Raw genomic sequence first — 20,245 nt, 5'->3', positions numbered from 1 at the left:
AGTCTTGTAAATTCAAGGTGCGGTTTTGTACTAGCTCATGATTTACAATTGGGTACACTGCTCCAATATACTGTATTTACCAGATGTTTTAGTTTAGAGGGTGAACCTATATGGCATCTTCCATTTAGAGCCTAACTCCTGACAATTTTGTCAGTTTTTTATTGAAGTAGGGAAAGATTAGGACCTTTGTCAGGTTTTTATTGCTGTTGGTGACCTCAATGAAGAGATTCATGCACATCCCTCCACTACGTCACAGTGACAGTAGAGCTTGCACAGAATGAAATAGGGAAATGTTCTCTTGCATCATTGGAACAGAGCTTGATTGTTCATAATTCAGACCTGCTTAAAGTGGTTGTAAAGGTTTTTTACCTTCATGTATTCTATGCATGAAGGTAAAAAACCTTCTGTGTGCAGCAGTGCCCCCAGCCCCCCCCCCCCCAATACTTACCTGAGTCCCATTGCGATCCAGTGATGTGCACGACAGCCTTGTCTGTCCCGGGTCTGAGACAGCATGTGGGAGCCGTTGGCACCTGCTGCTGTCAATCACAGCCAGTCAGCCAATGAGGGGAGGGGCCAAGCCACAGCTCCATGTGTGAATGGACACATGGAGCAGTGGCTTGGGAACACGCCTGCTCGGGTGCGCCTAACAGAAAGGAGGAGTCAAGAGAGCCTGCAGGGGACTCGAGAAGAGAAGGATCTGGGCTGAACTGTGCAAAACCACTGCACACAGCAGGTAAGTATAAATTGTTTGTTATTTTACAAAAAAAATGAACCTTTAGTATCGCTTTATAGCATACCTATGGTCCAAAATTAAAATCATATATTTATGTCCACACTGAATTTCAATTTTTTCCAGCCTACTCCTATTATTAGATCTAACAGATGACAGAGAGATCTTATAGTTTGTAAACGTACTTTTCCAACACCTGTACTTTATTGAATTTTGTGACACCTATTCACTATGCCCTGCTGATAAGCAGTGCAGTGTCACACAATTCACAGGGCCTGCCTTCTGAATTAATGCAGGTTCACTAAGTTTGAACTGCATCCAATCCGCATGTCATGGAAAATAGCATTGCTTCCTATGGTGCCTGTTCATATTCGTCCAATGCACTGGCAGTGTGGATTCAGTGCAGATTCAGCGAGGATTGAAAAAAAGAATCATGTTGATTTCTGAACGGTAAGGTTCGGTTCAGGTGCAGATTACAGGCAATTGAACTCTATTGGAACCGTTTCTAAACCACATGTTATCAGTTGTGAACAGGATAAAATCCTGACCTGAACCTTATCTAAACCTGTCCTGAACCTGATCTAACCCTGTCCTGAACCTGATGCAGAGGAGCTGAGAGGAAGAGTTTCAGGAGGCAGAGTCAGTAAAAGAATGGTACGGCTTGTACCATGGGATATGTAGTCTTAGAATATATAGAAATTGAAAGTAAACAGCAGAGTAGAAGCTGCAAAACATGCAGGGAATCCAGGAAGTTGTGAAAAAAGATGGCCAGCAGGCAAGCAGAAATCCCAACAAGAAATTAAATTCTTCTAGTAATCTTATACTGAATTGTCAACGATAACTATTATTTGTATTGTTATTCCACTTCTGATATTATAAAATGAGAGTGTTTACTGTGACTGTAGATCTCCTAATTTCCATGTAGACACAAAGAAATCCTCTTAGTGTTATGTCACAAAAATGCGTGTTGTATGATTCTGATGTAACACTGTTTTACTAAAAACTCACCAGGAGTGAATGATGAAGGAAGCATTCCAGACGGCCAACGATGAGGTCAAGAAGATTATTTTTCTATTTCTATGAAGATTGATTGACAGCTGTTTCATTGGGAATTGTTTTGACTGCTTCTAGGTCAAAGTGTTAACGCATGTAAACTAAACCTCAAATACTACTTCAGCATCCAGTACCTGCAATAAATGGACCTTTTACTTTGCAGGAAGGGGTGGGTTCCAATGTGAATATTTATAAAATATTCTTAGATGAAACAAAGTAATAGAAATATTACAGTGATACAGATGCAATCCAGAACAAACAAATGCGAAGTGTCACGTAAAGGTATTCTATGTTGCAAAGAATCTCCCTAAGGCTAGGTTCACACTACTGCAGTGCACTTTTGATCTGATTTTCAATCCAATTTCGTAATGCAGCTGCCGTGAAACTTGGTACATTTATGATGCATTTTTACATGTGTGCAGTGATTCCCCCCTCCCCCACATGCTCCCCCCACTGGGTAGTGTGTTGGCAGCAGGAATAGACAGGGGTGGGTTCAAGGAAAGAATGTGCTGCTTTCCCTTCTTTAACCCACCCACTCAACCTGCTGCCACCACTACGGAGGAATGGAGTGGCTCCCTTTGTCTCTTCCTGCTCATCCCCATTCCTCCTGTCAGTGCGGGAAGCCAGAAAAAGTGTTGAGGGGCTGGGTTGAGTGTTATCCAGGAGAGTGGAGAAAGGACTGGGCTGGGGGATGCCATAAGAGTGAAAGAGAGCCACACTGCCCAGCACAATCCCAGAGAGAGCGAGACCAAGGCACGGAATCACTCCTCACCATGCCACTCCATGCAGAGCTGTGACCTGTGGGCAGGGAGAGAGACTGAGCCGCTACCAGGGTACAGACCAACTGCATTAGAGACCAGCATCATCATCATCTGAGGAAGAGGGGTTTCCCTCGAAACGTGTCAGCCTTTAGTTGGCCCTCAGATGGCACTTCTTTGATGTTGGGGCTTTTGGTAGTCTGTGGAACACATACTCAATGACTGTCACTTGCTATGTGATTAGTCTTCACTGGTTTGTGAGTAGATCTAATATATTTTTCATCAATTTGTATCTGGGATACTGCGCTAGGCCGGTGCACTTTTGTTTTATTTCTTTGTACAGACCAGCATCAGCCAGGCAACTCAGAGTGAGCGAACATCCAGCCAGAGCGATCATTGCTGTGGTATCGCTGATAGCCACTACCTACTACCATCCCTGGAGCCATTAGGATCCATCTAATCAACTACTCCATAGCTATAATACTGCCTGCAGGCATTTACTGACTGCTTCAAAGCATGCCAACGGTTCAAGAGCTCCAACGTTTTAGCTGACTGAAAAGTCAGGACTAAAGATTGCCCTTAACCGTTGCGGCCCCAAAGAATTTGCCCATTTTCTAGTTAAAGAGGTACCATACCCTAACCAATCCCATAGAGTGCACTCTAAACCAGTGCTTTGTTACTGTCATTTATACTGCATTTAAAGTTTATTTACATTGTTTATTGGTAATTCACTTATTGTTTCTAGTTAGTGATATAGAACCTGATTACTCTTTTCTTGGGCATAGTTATTACACTGTCTAGCAAATTGTGTCTTAATTTACCTGCTGATAGCTTATGCAAGTTCAGGCTGCCATTTATTCTCACTTGTATCAATAAATGAAGTGTGCAAACCACTAAACGGGCGCATGTTTATTTACTGGTAATAACCCACAGCCAGGCAGAAGGTATTTTACACTCATGTCTTTACTTCTGCTTGCAGTGATTTTTTATTCAACCAGGAGTGACAAAGAGGCCGAGGTTGTTCTTGGAGTCAAAGAACAGAGAAGCCAAATTATTAAGCGGCTTCTTCAGGGGAGTCATTCCTTCCCATCTGTGATGTCATTGGGTGACCTCTGCCCCCATGACATCACAGAGCGGGAAGACCCCACCCTGTGATGTCATAAGGGGCAGAGTGCCTGTGAGGAATGGACTTGCCAGTAATGGTGGGACTCACCTGCCTTGTGGGCTGCAGTACCAGGGCTGGCCAGCGGGTGCTCCCAGCAATCAGAGACTCAACCCTGCAGCCAGCCAAACACCTGAAGCTGATCATGCAGGTGTATTTAAGGGATGGCCAGACCTGCAGTCTCTGCCTTGGTGTGTGTTTTTCCTGGGCCCTGTATCTTGTTACCTGCATCCCTGTTCCTGTCTCTGTCTGACTGATTCGTTGCTGACCCTGCCTGATCCGGACCTCTGCTGACTTCTCCTGTTTGATCCCTGGCTTGTGACCCTGACCATTCTCTGCCTGACCCCCTGTTCCTACCTGCCCGATTGTTATTGACCCGGCCTGCCTGACGACGCTTGCATTGTATGTATTATCTGTGGGTGGTTTGGTTTGGTTCCTTTGCACTGTGTTATGTTTTAGTATTGCACTGCGTTTATGTATTGTTAGTGTTAATAAATTATATTGTTTATATCATATCTGAAGCCTGCGTTTCCCTGCGTCAGTTCACATACCTCTGGTCATACCCTGTAGCCCTGACAGTGCCCTATTCCAACTGGTAATTACACGGTCATACAATGCCATACCAAAACAGAATTAAAGTCCTTTTTTCACTCAAAGGACGTAACTTTCTCATAAATTGGTGATCAAATTGGTGGTATTTGATCACCAATTCATTTTTTATTTTATGTGATATAAATGAAAAAAGACAAAAAATTGTGAAAAAAACTATTTTTTACTTTTGGTTATAAAAAATGTATGGTAAAATTAAAGTTAGTCATAAATTTAGGTCATAATGTACTGTGCTACATGTCTTTGGTAAAAAAAAATCCCAATACATATAATATAATATATTAATTAGTTTGTGTAGAAGTTATAGCATTTACAAACTATGATATATATTGGAATTTACGCAGATTTTACTTTCTGACTATCACATTTCCTGAGTTGCTAAAATGCCAGGGCAGTAGAAAAAAAACCCCAAATGACCCTATTTTGGAAGTAAACACCCCAAGGAATTTTCTGAGAGGCCTGTTGAGTCCATGTAACATTTTTTTTTTTTGCCACAAATGTTTGAAAAATTAAATTTTTTTTTTTACACAAATTTGTCAGTTAAATTATATATTGCTCACAAATGCCATGGCTATATGTGGAATAACACCCCAAAACACATTCTGCTACTTCTCCCAAGTATGGGGATACCACATGTGAGAGACTTTTTGGCAGCGTAGCCAAATACATGCCCCCAAAATCCAATGACCACCTGCAGCCTTTCAAACCGCATATTTCCTCATATCATTTCCTCACTGCCTATCACAGTTTTGGAGGCCCTGAAATGCCAGGATAGTACAAATCCTGCCAAATGACCTCTTTTTGGAAAGTGGACACCCGAAGGAATTTGATAAGAGGCATGATGAGTATTTTGCAGATATCACTTTTGAAACAGGGTTTTGAAAAGAATAACAGAAAAGAAAATATAAATTTTCGTTTTCTTTCTTCGTTTTCCAAAAACTTGTGGCAACAAATGAGATCTGCAAAATACTCACCATGCCTCTTATCAAATTCCTTGTGGTGTCTACTTTCCAAAAAGAAGTGATTTGGTGCTTCTACTATCCTGACATTTCAGAGCCAACATTAGAAGCTTATCTCACACATCCCCCACTTTTCTAACCACTTGAAAACCAAGCCTTTTCTGACACTGTTATTTGAAAAAACATTTTTTTTTGCTAGACAATTACTTTGAACCCCCAGATATTATATATTTTTTTTAAAGCAGAGGCCATAGAGAATAAAACAGTGGGTGTTGAAATTTTTTATGTCACACAGTATTTGCGCAGCGATTTTTCAAACGCAAATGTTTGGGAAATTTTTTTGCACAAAAACACAATATAATGCCCAATTGTTTGAGAAAATATAAAAGGTGATGCTACGCTGAGTAAATGTATACCAAACATGACATGCTTTAAAATGATGCACGCCCGTGCAACAGTGACAAATTACGTAAATTTGTAATATTAATAGGCGATGCTTTAAAAGCCTTTACAGGCCACCACTTTTGATATACACGGGAGGTATAGTGCTAGAATTACTGCCCTTAATCTGACATTCTTGGTGTGACCTCACATGCATGGTCAGGGCTTTCTTTCTGCCGGAACGCGGCGGTACTGCGTTCCGCCACCTTTTTCTTCTTGTCCCCGCTCACCGACTGCCTCTGCAGAGCTGACAAGCTATGCAGAGCAGCGAAAGTGACAGGTGCCGGACGCGGCTTGTTTATGTCATGCTTGCGCGTGCCCGGCACCTGTCACTGCCGCTGCTCACAGCCGGTGAGCGGGGACATGCACGCTTCACCCCCCCCCCTCTACCGCCAGCGTGTAAACATCGGGGGCGCGCGGCCACCCCCATAGGAAAGGTGTATCTTAGTACACCCGGCGGTGCGCGCTGACGTCATCACGCCCTCTGCTCGTCGATCCTACCATAGCGCGGATCGTCAGCATCAGGTAAGGAGCGGCGATACAATTTTTCTCGCTTTTCTTGCTAATGTGGGGGGGGGCAGTGTTACTCGCTATTCTTACTAATGTGGGGGGGGGGGCGGTGTTAATTCCATACATTTACTTTTATAGCCCCTCCCAAATTTTACTTGCATTCCTGTTCTCTAAAGGGGTGGTCCTAGGGTTTGATGGGGGCGTGGCCAGGTTTGGGTGGGGGAGTTCCACCACCTTTCCTCTGAGAAAAAAAGCCCTGTGCATGGTGCAATCTCTGTATACATACCGTCATGCAAGCGAGCACGGTAATGGGGGTGGGGATGAACTTTTTTTATTTATTTTGTTTTTTTCATTATTTGTACACTATCCTTTTTTTTTCCGATCACCTTTATTGTTGTTACAGGGAATGTAAATATCGCCTGTGATAGCAATAGGCAATGACAGGTACTCTTTTCTGAGAAATATGGGGTCTAATAGACTCTAGCTCTCTCCTCTGCCCTTAAAGCATCCGATCATACCAAGATCGGTGTGATCAGATGCTTTCCCAATTTTATAATAGCGCTGTTTATATTCGGCAAAACTAAAATGATGAAATGCTCGTAGCTTCCAGTCCCTTAGACCATAGAGATGATTGGAGACATTCCAGTCTCCGATCAGCTCTATTGTCAGCCAACGGAACTGCTAGGTGCATTTTTGGCTTTCTCAGTGGGGCGGGAGCCCAATAAAACCTTGGAAGGCGGCAGGAGGGGTGGGATAGTCCCTTCCCACTGCTTGAAAAAGTGATCCAGCAGCTAATTAGCAGCTAGGATTGTTTTTACATAAAAGCTGACCACCAGCTGAAAAAAACAATACCAGGATAATGGCTGTAGCTGCATCATCCCAGTATAACCACTCAAAGTCCAGTGATGTACCAGTATATTGCTGGTCCTTGTTGGGCATATATGTAAAAGCAGAGAACATGGGCATATGATAAATAGGGTGTGTGGACCAATATGACCACAATTCATTTTTTTTGTAATGCCCATGTTGAGGGTTAGGCCCAAAAAAGTTTTAAATTCAGAAACTGTGATAGATTTCCATGCAAATTGTCTGGCAAGAGCTGAATATGGGGGGCCATGTATTGTGTGTATACAGTAAATTGCGTTGGCCCACAATCAATTCATACAAATCTTCAGTGAAAAACTGCGGAGGGGCTAAATGCTAATGCTGACAGCGAACGGGGCTGATCCTGCTAACACTGCCTTTTTTGGGGACACTATACAAAGGAGGAACTAGTATAGCTCTGTTTGTGATCAATATATTGATCTGTACAAACACTATACTAGTAATGGCGGTGATCAGAGACTTATGGTGTGAGTACAATAGTGTGATAATTTAACGCTAGCTGATGGCTGGGAGGAGCACTAACTGACCCTGATGCTATCTGATCTCGCTAGTGGCAGTAATACAGTGAATAGTGAAAAATTCTATATACTTACACTGTACTAATGGCACTGGCTGTGTGACAGGATGATCAAAATGTTAATAGGGATTAAAGAGTTAAATGTGCTAATTTAACATGTGCGTGTAAAATGTAGTGCTGTTACTCAGTGCCGTTCTTCTCACTGGACGGCATAGGGGGCAGTGGGGAGCGCACGCATGTGCACGCACACCCGGAAATAGAAAGTGGCGTAAGGTAACGTTGCTTTGCCCAGAGCCGCCGCTCGCCCACACATTGTTGTCGAGCGGGTGGCAAGAAGTTAAAAAAAAGTTTTTTAATTTTCTTGCAATCATTTTTTTTAAACATTTTTAGCTTTTTTTGGTAACATTTTTTTCTTTTTTTTTACTATTTAAAAAAAATAATACTTTCATTAGAGTAGTGCAGTGTTACCATAGTAACATTGTACTACTCTGGGACTGATCAGGGATTTTTTTTTTATAGACTTTGCATTGCATGAGCAATCAATTCAATGCAATTGCAAACCTTGCTTTGAACTGTCATGAGCATGTGGAACTTTGTTTCCCCGCGTTCCCGTTGAAAAAAAAGCCCTGGTTATTGCTAACATTATACAAGACTTTAACATGTACAGTAGTTTTGTACATGTTGGATGATCTATATTTTGATCATTGTATTTGATATACAAATTTGTAAATGTTTCTCCCCAAAGGTCACCTGTTTGGCAGGGAATGTGATTAGAAGCCCTGTTACAGCTGAATTGCAGATAAACATGTAATATATTGAAATACACTGAAAATATTATATACTGTATTGTAATATATTAAAATACATATATGGAACTATTTAAACTGCTAAAAGAATTGTGTAATTCTGTTCAGCCAGGTACAGAAGCTTTCCTACTCTAAGTATTGCTGCACAGAGGATGACAGGACACTGATATCAAGACACGTTTAGGTATATACAGTATGCTTTTTCAATTGGAAGGTTTTTTTTAATGACTACATACTTAGAATGAAATATATCTTTACATCTGCCTAGATTTCAGCATTAAAGTAAAAAGTAAAACATTGGAAGAAATACATTGCTTCAGTGCAAAGAAAGCTCAGTATGCCAACACAGTGCAGGAGTGCATTATTGTGGGACTTGGGATCCTCAGCTTTCCTAGAATGCCGTACGGAGGCCCAGTAATATCAAATTCATCTGGGCCTAGTTTCCACACCTAGGCGAAGACACCGAAAGCATGGTGTTAGGTAATTATTATCTACATTTTTCCTATTTGGAGATGGAATATAAATGACTGTCACTCAATCAAGTCTGCAACATCAAAAGCAGTGATGTGAGTGAACATATTGGGGCCTGTGCCTATCCCTGGCTGGGAAAACACAATACTTACTGTCCCAGGTTACCGCCTTTTTGTTAAGTTGTCCCACCATGGCTATGCTCCGGGAATGAGTCACATGATTTGCATATGAATGAACCATGGGATTTGCAATATGAATGAGTCATGTGATTTGCATATGAATGAGCAATGTGATTTGCATATGAATGAGACATGGGATTTGCATGTGAATGGATTGAGGCCAATTTATATACAAACCAAGTTACTCATTCATATAAAAATACAAAAGCTCATTCATGTTCTGTGCTTTGAGGGAGGAATGGGGGCAAGCTGTCAAAAGCAGAGCTGTGGACAGAGAGTGCAGAGGCAATCTGGGGACAGGGATACGGCAGTGGGCAGTAGAAGAGTGGTGAAAAAATGCTGTAGGGGTACTGCACCCACTGGCACCAATTCTGGGGATTATTACTGCACCCAATGACACCAGTGCTGTGAGTTATAATTGCACCCACTGACAATGATGGGCCATACTTTATTCCTACTTTCTCTTCAGTGTACCCCCAGGCCCTATTTTGCCTAAAGCAAAGCAGAGAGGAAAGGTGCCACACTACAAGCTAAACACTGTATTGACCATGTCCATGCCCTTTGAAGCTACACCCACACACTGTCAATGGGTGGTGTAGTGCCGTGTGTGCTACGTTTTTCTTTTCGATCCCTTTACAGGGATCCCTGTACTATGAGAACTAAGCAGGCAACCATAGCTGGCCTCTCCTTCTAAGAATGCTAAATTCCTGGCTGTTTTACTAATTTTTTGACTTTCACATACATAGAATATGCAAGCAAATCAGGATATCTGGTTGCCCACTTCTAGGACAAAGTAATGAAAACAAGAGACAGTTAAGCAACTAGTATTTTCATAAGTAATTTAGTAATGGCAACCCCATAGTTCCCGCACCATAGATCTGCTTTAAATCAGAAAACAAACTATTCTCAACTTCAAGATTCAAGATTCACAATACACATGCCTCTTCTATTTAGATATCATGCCTAGTTCACAAAGCTAACACACCAAAAGCTAGTCATATGGCTAAAATGTTATTCTCCTTGTTAGCTTTGTATAGCTAAATCTAAACTTTAAAGCAATATTAAACCCAAAGCAAACATTTAATATATTGCTCCCCATTCCAATGTGGTGTTTGCATTAGTTTTCTTTTTAAGACTCATTTTCCTTTTTTTTAACCTGGTAATCCAGCCAGCAAGTCTGTTTATATTTTTCAAAAGACCAAGCTGTCCAGCAAAAGTGGCAGCTAGAGGGTTGAGACAAACCATTAACACTGACAGAGTTGCTTATAATGATCAGCTTTTATTTATTTAAAACCTTTATCCCAAAGGGAAAAATGTTGCTGTAATTGCTTTAAGAGTGTTAAACCAGCCATACATGGATCGAAAGGCAGCTGGTTCAGTAGGGGCTGAACTTCGATGCATGACCACTACCAATCGACTTCTCTTCAACCACCCTGTTGGAAAATTTCTGCACAGTCAGCGCTGCAGGCTATAGACTGCAATGCTGGGCAGAATTCTTAAGGGGGGGGGGAGTCTCCCTGTTGTAAGAATACAAAGACACAGTGAAAATGATTTCCCCGTCCATCTTGAATGTGCGGATGGGGGAATCAGGCCAGGTCAGTTGGTTGAACGAAAAAACTGACTCATCTATGTTGTTAATGCATCTAAATCTGCTAGTACATCTAACGCTACCCTCCCCCAGACTAATAATACTGAAATCTAAAGGTGTTTTTGTTGCTTCTTCATCCAGAGTCGAGACGCCCTAGGACAGGAAGTGTGTTATTCACCAGATCACCAGGTGAAAATAGAGGGGGGGGGGGAATGAAAACTAATGCAGCCATTAAGATTTAGTAAGCTGCAATATATTATGTTTGCTTATGGATTTAACACTGCTTTAATATACTGCATGCATTAGCAGCTTCAGAAGCTGAGACACCCTTGATAATAGTTCTAGACTTTGCCATTAGAAAGTACAAATAAGATTTTTGCAGAGCGGAGCTCTTTAACAGTAGGAACTTCCTATAGCATCTGGAAAATCAGTTAACACATTACTTCCTTGTGTTATATATGACGATTATTAGGAATGCCAGGAAAGAAAAATTGACAGAGTAATTAAAAGCAAAATCCAAACTCTTTCTCCTTGCAATCCCTTTAGGTCCTCAGCATAACTAGTGCATGTTTTGGCCTTCACTGCTCCAGTCAGATGGAATGCAAGTCATGCACAGGCCTGAGTACAGGGAACAAGTTTAAACACTGCCATCTATAAATGAAGCAGGCTCGTGCATTGTCAGAATCCTATGGAAGCATGTATCTAGTAAACCATATTCAGACATTAACCAAAAAAAAAAATAAAAAAATCACAGCTTCCACCTTGTTAGACAATACGCTAAAGAACATAAGCACACAAAAATCACCCCCACAGGGCAGTTTATATAAAAATAAACACAGCTAGAAATTAGTTCAACCCCCTCTCAAAGCACCTTTGTATATTGTTCAAAGTTATATAGTAACTCCTTATTTAAAGTGTTACAAAAACCCACAGCAGTAAAATCAGTCTGTATATGCAGTAAAGCATGCTTGTTATACTAACTGTGGAGCCTAAGCGGTTGTTTGAGCCTGACTTCGCTGATACTCTCCCCATCTTCTGCTGTCCCCAATCCATCGGCTGATAGCACAAAGCTTTGGAGGCAAGCTACACATGCTCAGGTTAATGTGTATTGCTAGAGAGTTTTTTTTTTTCTTGGGAGAGTGCATGTGATCAGCACAGAGCCAATCAATGCTGTCCAGACCAAGGGTCAGGGGTCCTGCAGCCTCATAGGATAGGGAGAATGAAAACTCCTCCTATAAGCTGTAACCAGTGCTCTGCTGAACACTGATAAAAGACACAAAACTGCTCAAACTGCTGACAAGAAAATGTATTTAGCAGTTTATATTTACTAAAATAATTGCATTTCCATGTTCTGTGTACTGTGGGAGACCAGATATAGTGAATGCAGGGGCCTGGGTTTAGTAACACTTTAAATACTTCAACCTACTATAAACCAGTGTTTTTACTACAGTATACTACAGGTTACTACAGAGTGTAGTCACCACACTTGAAAGACTGCCATCATGAAATTGTCGGTCCTGCCAACTCTGGATCATTACTGGAGACCAAGAGCTGTCTATGACAGCTCAATCACTGTACTGGGAACATGGGTGCATATGTGTGGTGTGTGGGTGTTAAAGTCTACTCTTTTAGCAGCTGCACATAAGCACTCCCAGCACAGTGACCAAGCTGTCATAGACAGCTACTAATCTCTAGTAATGTTTGGGAGTTGGTGGGACCAGCCCGATAATGTGACCACTCTGATAGCCAATCCATTGGTCACATTATCAGGCAGTCCTTTCCACCCTTGGGCTTAAAGACCCAGTTAAAGGAAAGCAGGGGCTGGGTGAGAAGGTGTTAAATGAGCAGAAGGCCAATATATGCCTCAACTAGTCTAAAGCAGATCTTACAGTCCTAATTCAAGCCTGGATTAAAAAAGTAGTCAAAGTAAATAAAAGACTACTGGTAAAAATACCTATTCTCTACAATGCTCAATTTCCTCCCCCTTTCACTGCTGGTCATATGATGGAATGTCAGTATTTGGTACAGAGATCTTGGTAGATCAATCATCAGCTCTGCTTGAATTCTGATCCTCACTCTCGATTACATGTCTAAACACCGGTATGAGGATATCTGAGCAGTTCCAGAAGGGAGAAAAATAACTAGATTAGAAAGGTAGGTATTCTTCAACAGTCAAACGAGGAGGCTGCTTTAGAGGAAACGTGTACTGACAGATACATTGAGGAAACCATGCAGACTACTCCTTGGGAAAATGTTGGTTGTATGACCTTCGTGCTAAGACAATGGTTTTAATAGTTTTGCCATCACTGAACAAATATTCATTTCAGTAATAATTATAACGTTAGCATAATTCTTTTTAATGTGGAAAGCAAGTCTTATCCCCTTCACTTCTTAACTTGTAAAGGTCAAATATCACGCCCTAACAAGTACATTGAGATCACAATGAATAGCTATGATCTTAGCTTTATCTAGGAAAACATGGAATTTGTGATGGAAGCTACATATAAGATAGTTCAGAGTTCATAATCTGAAACATATTCAGCTGCTAGCTAAATGCTACAAATATAATAAAAGCATATTGTATTATAAAGGTGTTTTCTGTATGATCTGTCTTTCATCCTAACATTTTGATGCCCAGTCATCCACATAACCCTGCCAACACAACGCTCAATACCTTTTACTGTAGTGCTGATCTCTACTCTCCCTCTAGACCACGGGTGTCAAACTGGTGGCCCTCCAGCTGTTGCCAAACTACATGTCCCAGGAGGCATTGCAAGATTGACAGTTACAAGCATGACTCCCAAAGGCAAAGACATAATGGGACTTGTAGTTTTGTAACAGCTGGAGGGCTTTTTTTGAGACAGATAAAACTTTATTTTGGTGGTATTTATTCACCACTGGGATTTTTACTTTTTTTTTTTTGCTATATATATATGAAAAAGTCCAAAAAACATTTTAAAAAGTGTTTTTCTTATAAAATTTTGCAAATAATTAATCTTTCTTCATAAATCTTGCCCAAAATGTATTCAGTTATCTTTTTAGTAATAAAAAAAATAACCCAAATTAGTTTATACCCAAAAATTATAATTTCTCTAAATTTGTTTTTACATTTTTATTTTATTTTTTTATATGATTATTTATGTTTTTTTTTACAAACTGTCACCCTAGTGATACTGTACTACTTGTGGGGGGTGATAAAGATTTTTTTTTTTTACACTGATTGCTTTCACATCCATAAAGGCTGTAAAAGCAATCATTTCTCCTTCTCTCTGGCTGCATTCTTGCAGCCATTGAGAAATACTGTGTGAGCTGTAAATGGTCACAGTTTGTCACATGGTACAAGGCTGTTGTGAATAGCCTTGTACCATGCGACCTCTGTGATCATTCACAGATTTCACACTTAGTAAGCAATGATGTCAGAAGTGACATCTTGCTTACTACTCTTCATGTGATCACTGATTGGCCAATCAGCGATCACATGATCGGGACCTCACACAGAGGTCCCGTACAACGACCGGTGTTCCACTGTGTCCCAGGAAGCGCACAAGCAGGGAGGTCATTTATAAATGGCCACCTGCCCCTGCACTGCTCCCATCCGGCCGTCTATATACATGGGCCGGACGGGAAGTGGTTAAACTACCATACTGTAAACTCTATATAGCATCAATGAAAGCACTGATTAAATATGAGGGAAATGTTTGAAACCATGCACAGTCTTCTCCGGTTTGAACTACTGAACCTTTTGGTGTGTTTTTTACCCGCTGCTGTTTTTTAAAGTTTTTTTTCTTTGCAATAAAAATTTCCTCTACCCAGGCTAACACACCAGACATAACTGCAGTTGTTTTGAATGAACAAATAAAACAATTGAAGTTGACCTATACAGAAAAAGGGACCAAACTGAGAAGTCATAAATGTTGGCTTTAACATAACAGTGTACACAGATGGTCATCTAGTCTAAAGCATCGGACACACAATGAGAATATTTTTGCATGCTAGTCTCATATTAAAAAAAAGAGGTTACTAAAGGTATGAAAATTTTTGTAAAACAGAAAAGAACTTTGGAAGTGATATAATGTATTATATTGTATTGTAATTGTATTCTTTTGTTTCCAGGCATGCGCAGTCATGGTCACTCAAATGTTTAGGAACTAATACTGTACTCATTCAATGAAAATTGTTTGTTCTGGTATCATACAAGAAACATTTTCATGCTTGTCCCGTTTTTTGCATGAACTGTCGTTATCGGCTCTCGAAAGCTGTGTACTAACGATCAGGTTATCAGACGATCGCTCCAAAAGCTGTACTTTTCATCTTATTTTCTCATTGTGTGTACTAAGCTTAAAATGTTACTAAACGCAGAATCCTGCATTCACTATATCATGTATTCCACAGTACACAGAACATGGAAGTGCAACTATTTTAGCAAATATAAACTGCTAAATACTTTTTTCTCATCAGCAGTCAGAGCAGTCTTGTAACTTCTATCAGTGTGCAGCAGAGCACATGTTGAAGCTTGTAGGAGGAGTTTTCATTCTGCTCTAGGAGGATGCAGGACCCTTTACCTCTGTCTGAACAGTGCTGACTGGCCCTGTGCTAATCACATGCAATCTTCCAAGAAAAAGGAAAAAAAAAACCTCTCTAGCAATACACACCAAACTGAGCATGTGCAGAGTGACTGCACACAATATGTCTTATCAGGAGATAAGAGGGGGGCAATGGAAGAAGGGGAGGATCAGAGAAGTCAGGATCAAACAGCGTTTCTACAAAATGCAGAGGATTAATCCCTTAGGTTCCACTGTGAGTATAGCAAGCATGCTTTACTGTATATACAGACTGATTATACTGGTGTGAGTATAGTAACACTTTAAGGGATGACAACGCATAATCCAGATGTTCTGGGCTGGTATTGTTCAGGGGACACTAAAAAGTTTACTTTTAAATTACTACATGCAAATATATATAATACTTGTCAGACCAGGTTAGGGAAACCAGACAGAGGACATCTTCAACTGTGAATCAGCCTTTCTGCTGTGGACCTCAAATCCGGCAGATTCATTTGGTAAGAATATAAGCAAAATTTAAAGCCTCATTCCAAAATTATTTTTATAGGTTTGGATAGAGTGGAGATAAGCTAACACTTTCACTGGTTTATTTCTGTCAATTACTCCAATAGTAAATTTTGGAGTTTCACTTCTTGTCCATGTGACACCCATATAAAAGATAGAGGGTGTGGCTGTCATTGGGACAAGAAGATGCAGATTGCAATGAAAACATTTTAAAAGGTTTTAACCCATCTCCGCTGTAATAAGAATGTGTTTTTGTTTGTGTGCTTGTTTGACATATATCCTATCATTTCCTGTCTTACCAGATAGTGAGCAGAAATTTCTCCAACATAGATACAGATGACACTAAAGACCAGGGGCGGACTGACCATTTGGGTACTCGGGCACCGCCCGAGGTCCCGGGGTCAGTAAGGGGCCCCATGAGATGCCCCTGGTATCTTTCATAGGCTTTTTTGGGTGTGGTTTGAGTGTGGGCGAGGACACAGGGGCCCCATGATCCCCTATTGCCCCAGGGCCCAATAAGTTGTCAGTCCGCCCCTGCTAAAGACCATACAGATCTCTTCCCCACTCTACCTAAAATGATATATAATGCTTCATCTGGAGTTTGGCTTTATCTAAGCATTGACCATAGCTCATACTAAGAGTAGTAGAAGCATCTCAAGTCATCATGTGTCTGCAGCCTAGAAACCTATAAAGCAATATTATACACTCACCTGTATCTATGAATGATGGCACTAAAGACCATACAGATCCCTTCCCCACTCTACCTAAAATGATATATAATGCTTCATCTGGAGTTTGGCTATATCTAAGCATTGACCATAGCTCATACTAAGAGTAGTAGAAACATCTCAAGTCATCGTGTGTCTGCAGCCTAGAAACCTATAAAGCAATATTATACACTCACCTGTATCTATGAATGATGGCGTTAAAGAGTCGTCCATTTCGCCAGCATGTGGTAAAATTTTCACAGCGAATTCCGCCATAGCCTTCTGCAGCTTGCTGTGTCCAAAGAAGAAGTTTTTCTTTGGCTGACATATCTTCTGACTCTCCAGTAACATGGATGTCAGATATCTGTAAAGAAAGACAGAAACAGTTATAACAAAGTTTATTAACAAATGCTGTACTTAAAACAATCTTCTTCAAATAACTTGCTAAAGACAGTGAATGTGCTTCTACAAGCAGATGTTGTAGTATAATATACTGTAAGTGGGCATGGGCACAATGGTTGACTAGAAGAGGCAACTGTACAGAGATGAAATCTTACAATACATTATGGTTTCCAACAAAATATCTTACTGCTGATTTGGGCCTTTGTCTGCTTTTCAGGCAGACCCGACCAGACCCTCTATTCTCCTCTATGGGTACTCGGATGGAAAAACATGTGTTCATTTACACCCAGCTATCTCTGATCCGATCCAGCAAAAACAAACAGAAGGGAGATCTGTTCCCCTCCATATGGCCGGATTGGATTGGAGGGCAGTGGGGTGCAAATGAACAGTCGGTCCATTTACATCTGGCTGCCCATACAGGAAAGCGGGCTGTGTCCATGTCCACTTTGCATAAGCGGGGCTCAGCAGGAGATCAGCTGACAGATCCCCTGCTGAGCAAAGCTGGATCTGGCACGTGTAAAAAGGGCCTACTCATAATTACTGACATCATTCTCTTCTCTGCTATATTAAGCCTGCATATCTGGATGGATTAGGAGATGCAGACTTTTCTGGGTGGAGGAAGGCTGATGTCATTAAAGGATAACTATCACATTCTGAAGATTTCAGAAAGAAAAATCACATTCACTTCCTGCTTTCTGGCAAGCTTTGACAGTCTTCTGCCATGCAGATACACATGAGGATATTAAAGGATATCTGTACAGTTATCCTTATTAAGCCCTGACAATCTTCCCCAATATTCCTTCCATATTTCATACCTACTTGTCCCCACTCTGCCTAGATCTTTGCTGTGCCACATTCCTGTTCATGCATGCTGAAATCTTTATTTTTTTCTAAGGAAAAGCTTACCACAGACACATGGGTGATAAATATGAACAGAACATGCAGCGCTGTTGAAAATCAATCATACATGTAGAAAATAATACATTGTAAGAAGAGTGATAAGGCGACCGCTGCTAAATAATGGCCCATCAAAATGTTCATAAATTGCAATGACATAAATATCTCCAATGAGAGTGTTCTTATGGTGCACAGTGCACAATATCACAATGAAGTGGTGAACAAATGGGTGACTTCCGTGACCATATTCCTCCCACCGAAATGAGTGTAGATTGCACTAACCAGAAAGCGCAATAGAAATGCGCATTTGAGTATTAACCAACTCCTGGTCATCCGTCTATTTAAGCTGGATCACTGGGAGGGTCATCAGGCTAGCGTCCGCTGTGCAGAATATCCTAACCACAGGATCTCCAGATGTCAGGGGGTGTACACTCGTCTCACCAGCAGGGGGAGATTAATCGTTCCCAGTGTGGCCACCAGATGGTCCCCAAACAAACCTTGAAATAGGGGGGGGGCTCGCAAAAAACGAGCCAGAGCGACAAGAAGATCCAATAGTGTAGTACTTTTATTAGCCACAAGAGTAAAAGAACAAAACAGTAGATATGCTACTCACATGATATAGTAAGCAGCTGTGTATGGGGAATACCAGGAATCATCAAAAGAAGGTAATGGCCGCCGGCCGTCCACAGGGGCCGTGCGGTGTGACGTCACAGAGTATGAGGCAATCGTGGGGCCTCATACTCTGTGACGTCACACCGCACGGCCCCGCACGGCCCCTGTGGACGGCCGGCGGCCATTGCCTTCTTTTGATGATTCCTGGTATTCCCCATACACAGCTGCTTACTATATCATGTGAGTAGCATATCTACTGTTTTGTTCTTTTACTCTTGTGGCTAATAAAAGTACTACACTATTGGATCTTCTTGTCGCTCTGGCTCGTTTTTTGCGAGCCCCCCCCCCTATTTCAAGGTTTGTTTGGGGACCATCTGGTGGCCACACTGGGAACGATTAATCTCCCCCTGCTGGTGAGACGAGTGTACACCCCCTGACATCTGGAGATCCTGTGGTTAGGATATTCTGCACAGCGGACGCTAGCCTGATGACCCTCCCAGTGATCCAGCTTAAATAGACGGATGACCAGGAGTTGGTTAATACTCAAATGCGCATTTCTATTGCGCTTTCTGGTTAGTGCAATCTACACTCATTTCGGTGGGAGGAATATGGTCACGGAAGTCACCCATTTGTTCACCACTTCATTGTGATATTGTGCACTGTGCACCATAAGAACACTCTCATTGGAGATATTTATGTCATTGCAATTTATGAACATTTTGATGGGCCATTATTTAGCAGCGGTCGCCTTATCACTCTTCTTACAATGTATTATTTTCTACATGTATGATTGATTTTCAACAGCGCTGCATGTTCTGTTCATATTTACTATTAGAGGCTTTTGGTGTTTGCCTTTCATGCATGTCGCTTTCTGTATTTTGTCCAGCGCTCGTTTCATTTCTGTCTCGATTTACATGGGTGATAACTTTTCAACAGAAATGGACAGAGATTGTGATGAAGGAGAAAACCATGGCTCAGAAAGTTTTGAAGCACTTAGTGGACTTGTAATGTGAAAATATTGGAGGAACAGGGAAAGGTAAGTATGAAATGTAACCGAGGAGGGCACTGGGGTCGCATAAGGACAACTGCACTTAAAGCACATGTCTCAAGATGCATCTGGAGCGCAGAAGGTTATTAGGCTGTCTGTAGTCAGAGTATGAATCAAACGTTTACATTTTTCTTCTGATTGCAAGTTTTTGGGTTTTTTTGTGTGCAAAATCTCCTATATTTTGACTCTTCTATTGCAGGTCTACCCATTGGGCTATAGATTTTTAATTTTAGACTTTAGGTCTACTTCAAACATTGGAAACTGTATAAGATGAAAAAAACCCAGAATATAATTTTGTGTGTACTCCATTCCTATACACCAGAGATTTTGGCTGCTACACTAGTGCGTCAGACTAGACCGGTGTGAAGAGCACAATCATACAATTAAAACAGTACCTATTAGGAAAATGCACATACTCTATATACTGTATTAATGCATGTATTACCTATCAGTGGGAACCTACTTGCTAACGCAGCACATATTGTGCTAGTGAACGTTCTGAAGGTAAAATAAATAAACCATGTTCTTGTATATCATGAGACAATTCAATACATTAAAATAGAAAATTAAAAATGCACATTTTATTTCAAAAGCAACAGCACAGGCCACCTGCAACACAGAATATGCAGGTGGTAAGCTCATCTGACACATTCTGAAGAATGACCCTACTTGAAAAAGTCTGTCAGACACCTCTAAGTCATCAAGCATCAAATAATTTACTCTTTCCCACTGGCTTCACGACACGCATGGTAATATTCTGTAATAATGGACTGTAGTATTTACAGCAGACATTCCTGAGAGGGAAAAGACTAAAGACTGAGTCTGAACAAGAGGCTTCATTTGGC

The 20,245-nt window shown here is 41.1% G+C and overlaps 1 protein-coding gene across 5 annotated transcripts in view; it reads right to left on the bottom strand.

Annotated features, from left to right (window-relative positions):
• The window catches only part of DST (dystonin), a 675,093-nt gene that overhangs the window by 326,604 nt on the left and 328,244 nt on the right, over positions 1-20,245 (bottom strand). For all 5 annotated transcript variants that reach the window (XM_089694133.1, XM_089694126.1, XM_089694129.1 and 2 more), the window contains one exon: positions 16,639-16,805. In XM_089694133.1, the coding sequence (XP_089550259.1) occupies positions 16,639-16,805 (167 nt within the window). The remainder of the gene's footprint in view (positions 1-16,638; positions 16,806-20,245) is intronic.

Source organism: Staurois parvus, unplaced genomic scaffold (genome assembly GCF_062004578.1).
Source record: "Staurois parvus isolate SC_StPar_1 unplaced genomic scaffold, SC_StPar_1.0 ptg000652l, whole genome shotgun sequence".
In the NCBI taxonomy this organism is placed as follows: domain Eukaryota; kingdom Metazoa; phylum Chordata; class Amphibia; order Anura; family Ranidae; genus Staurois; species Staurois parvus.
Note: the sequence above shows the minus strand (reverse complement) of the source record. Positions and strands in the feature narration are given on the sequence as shown.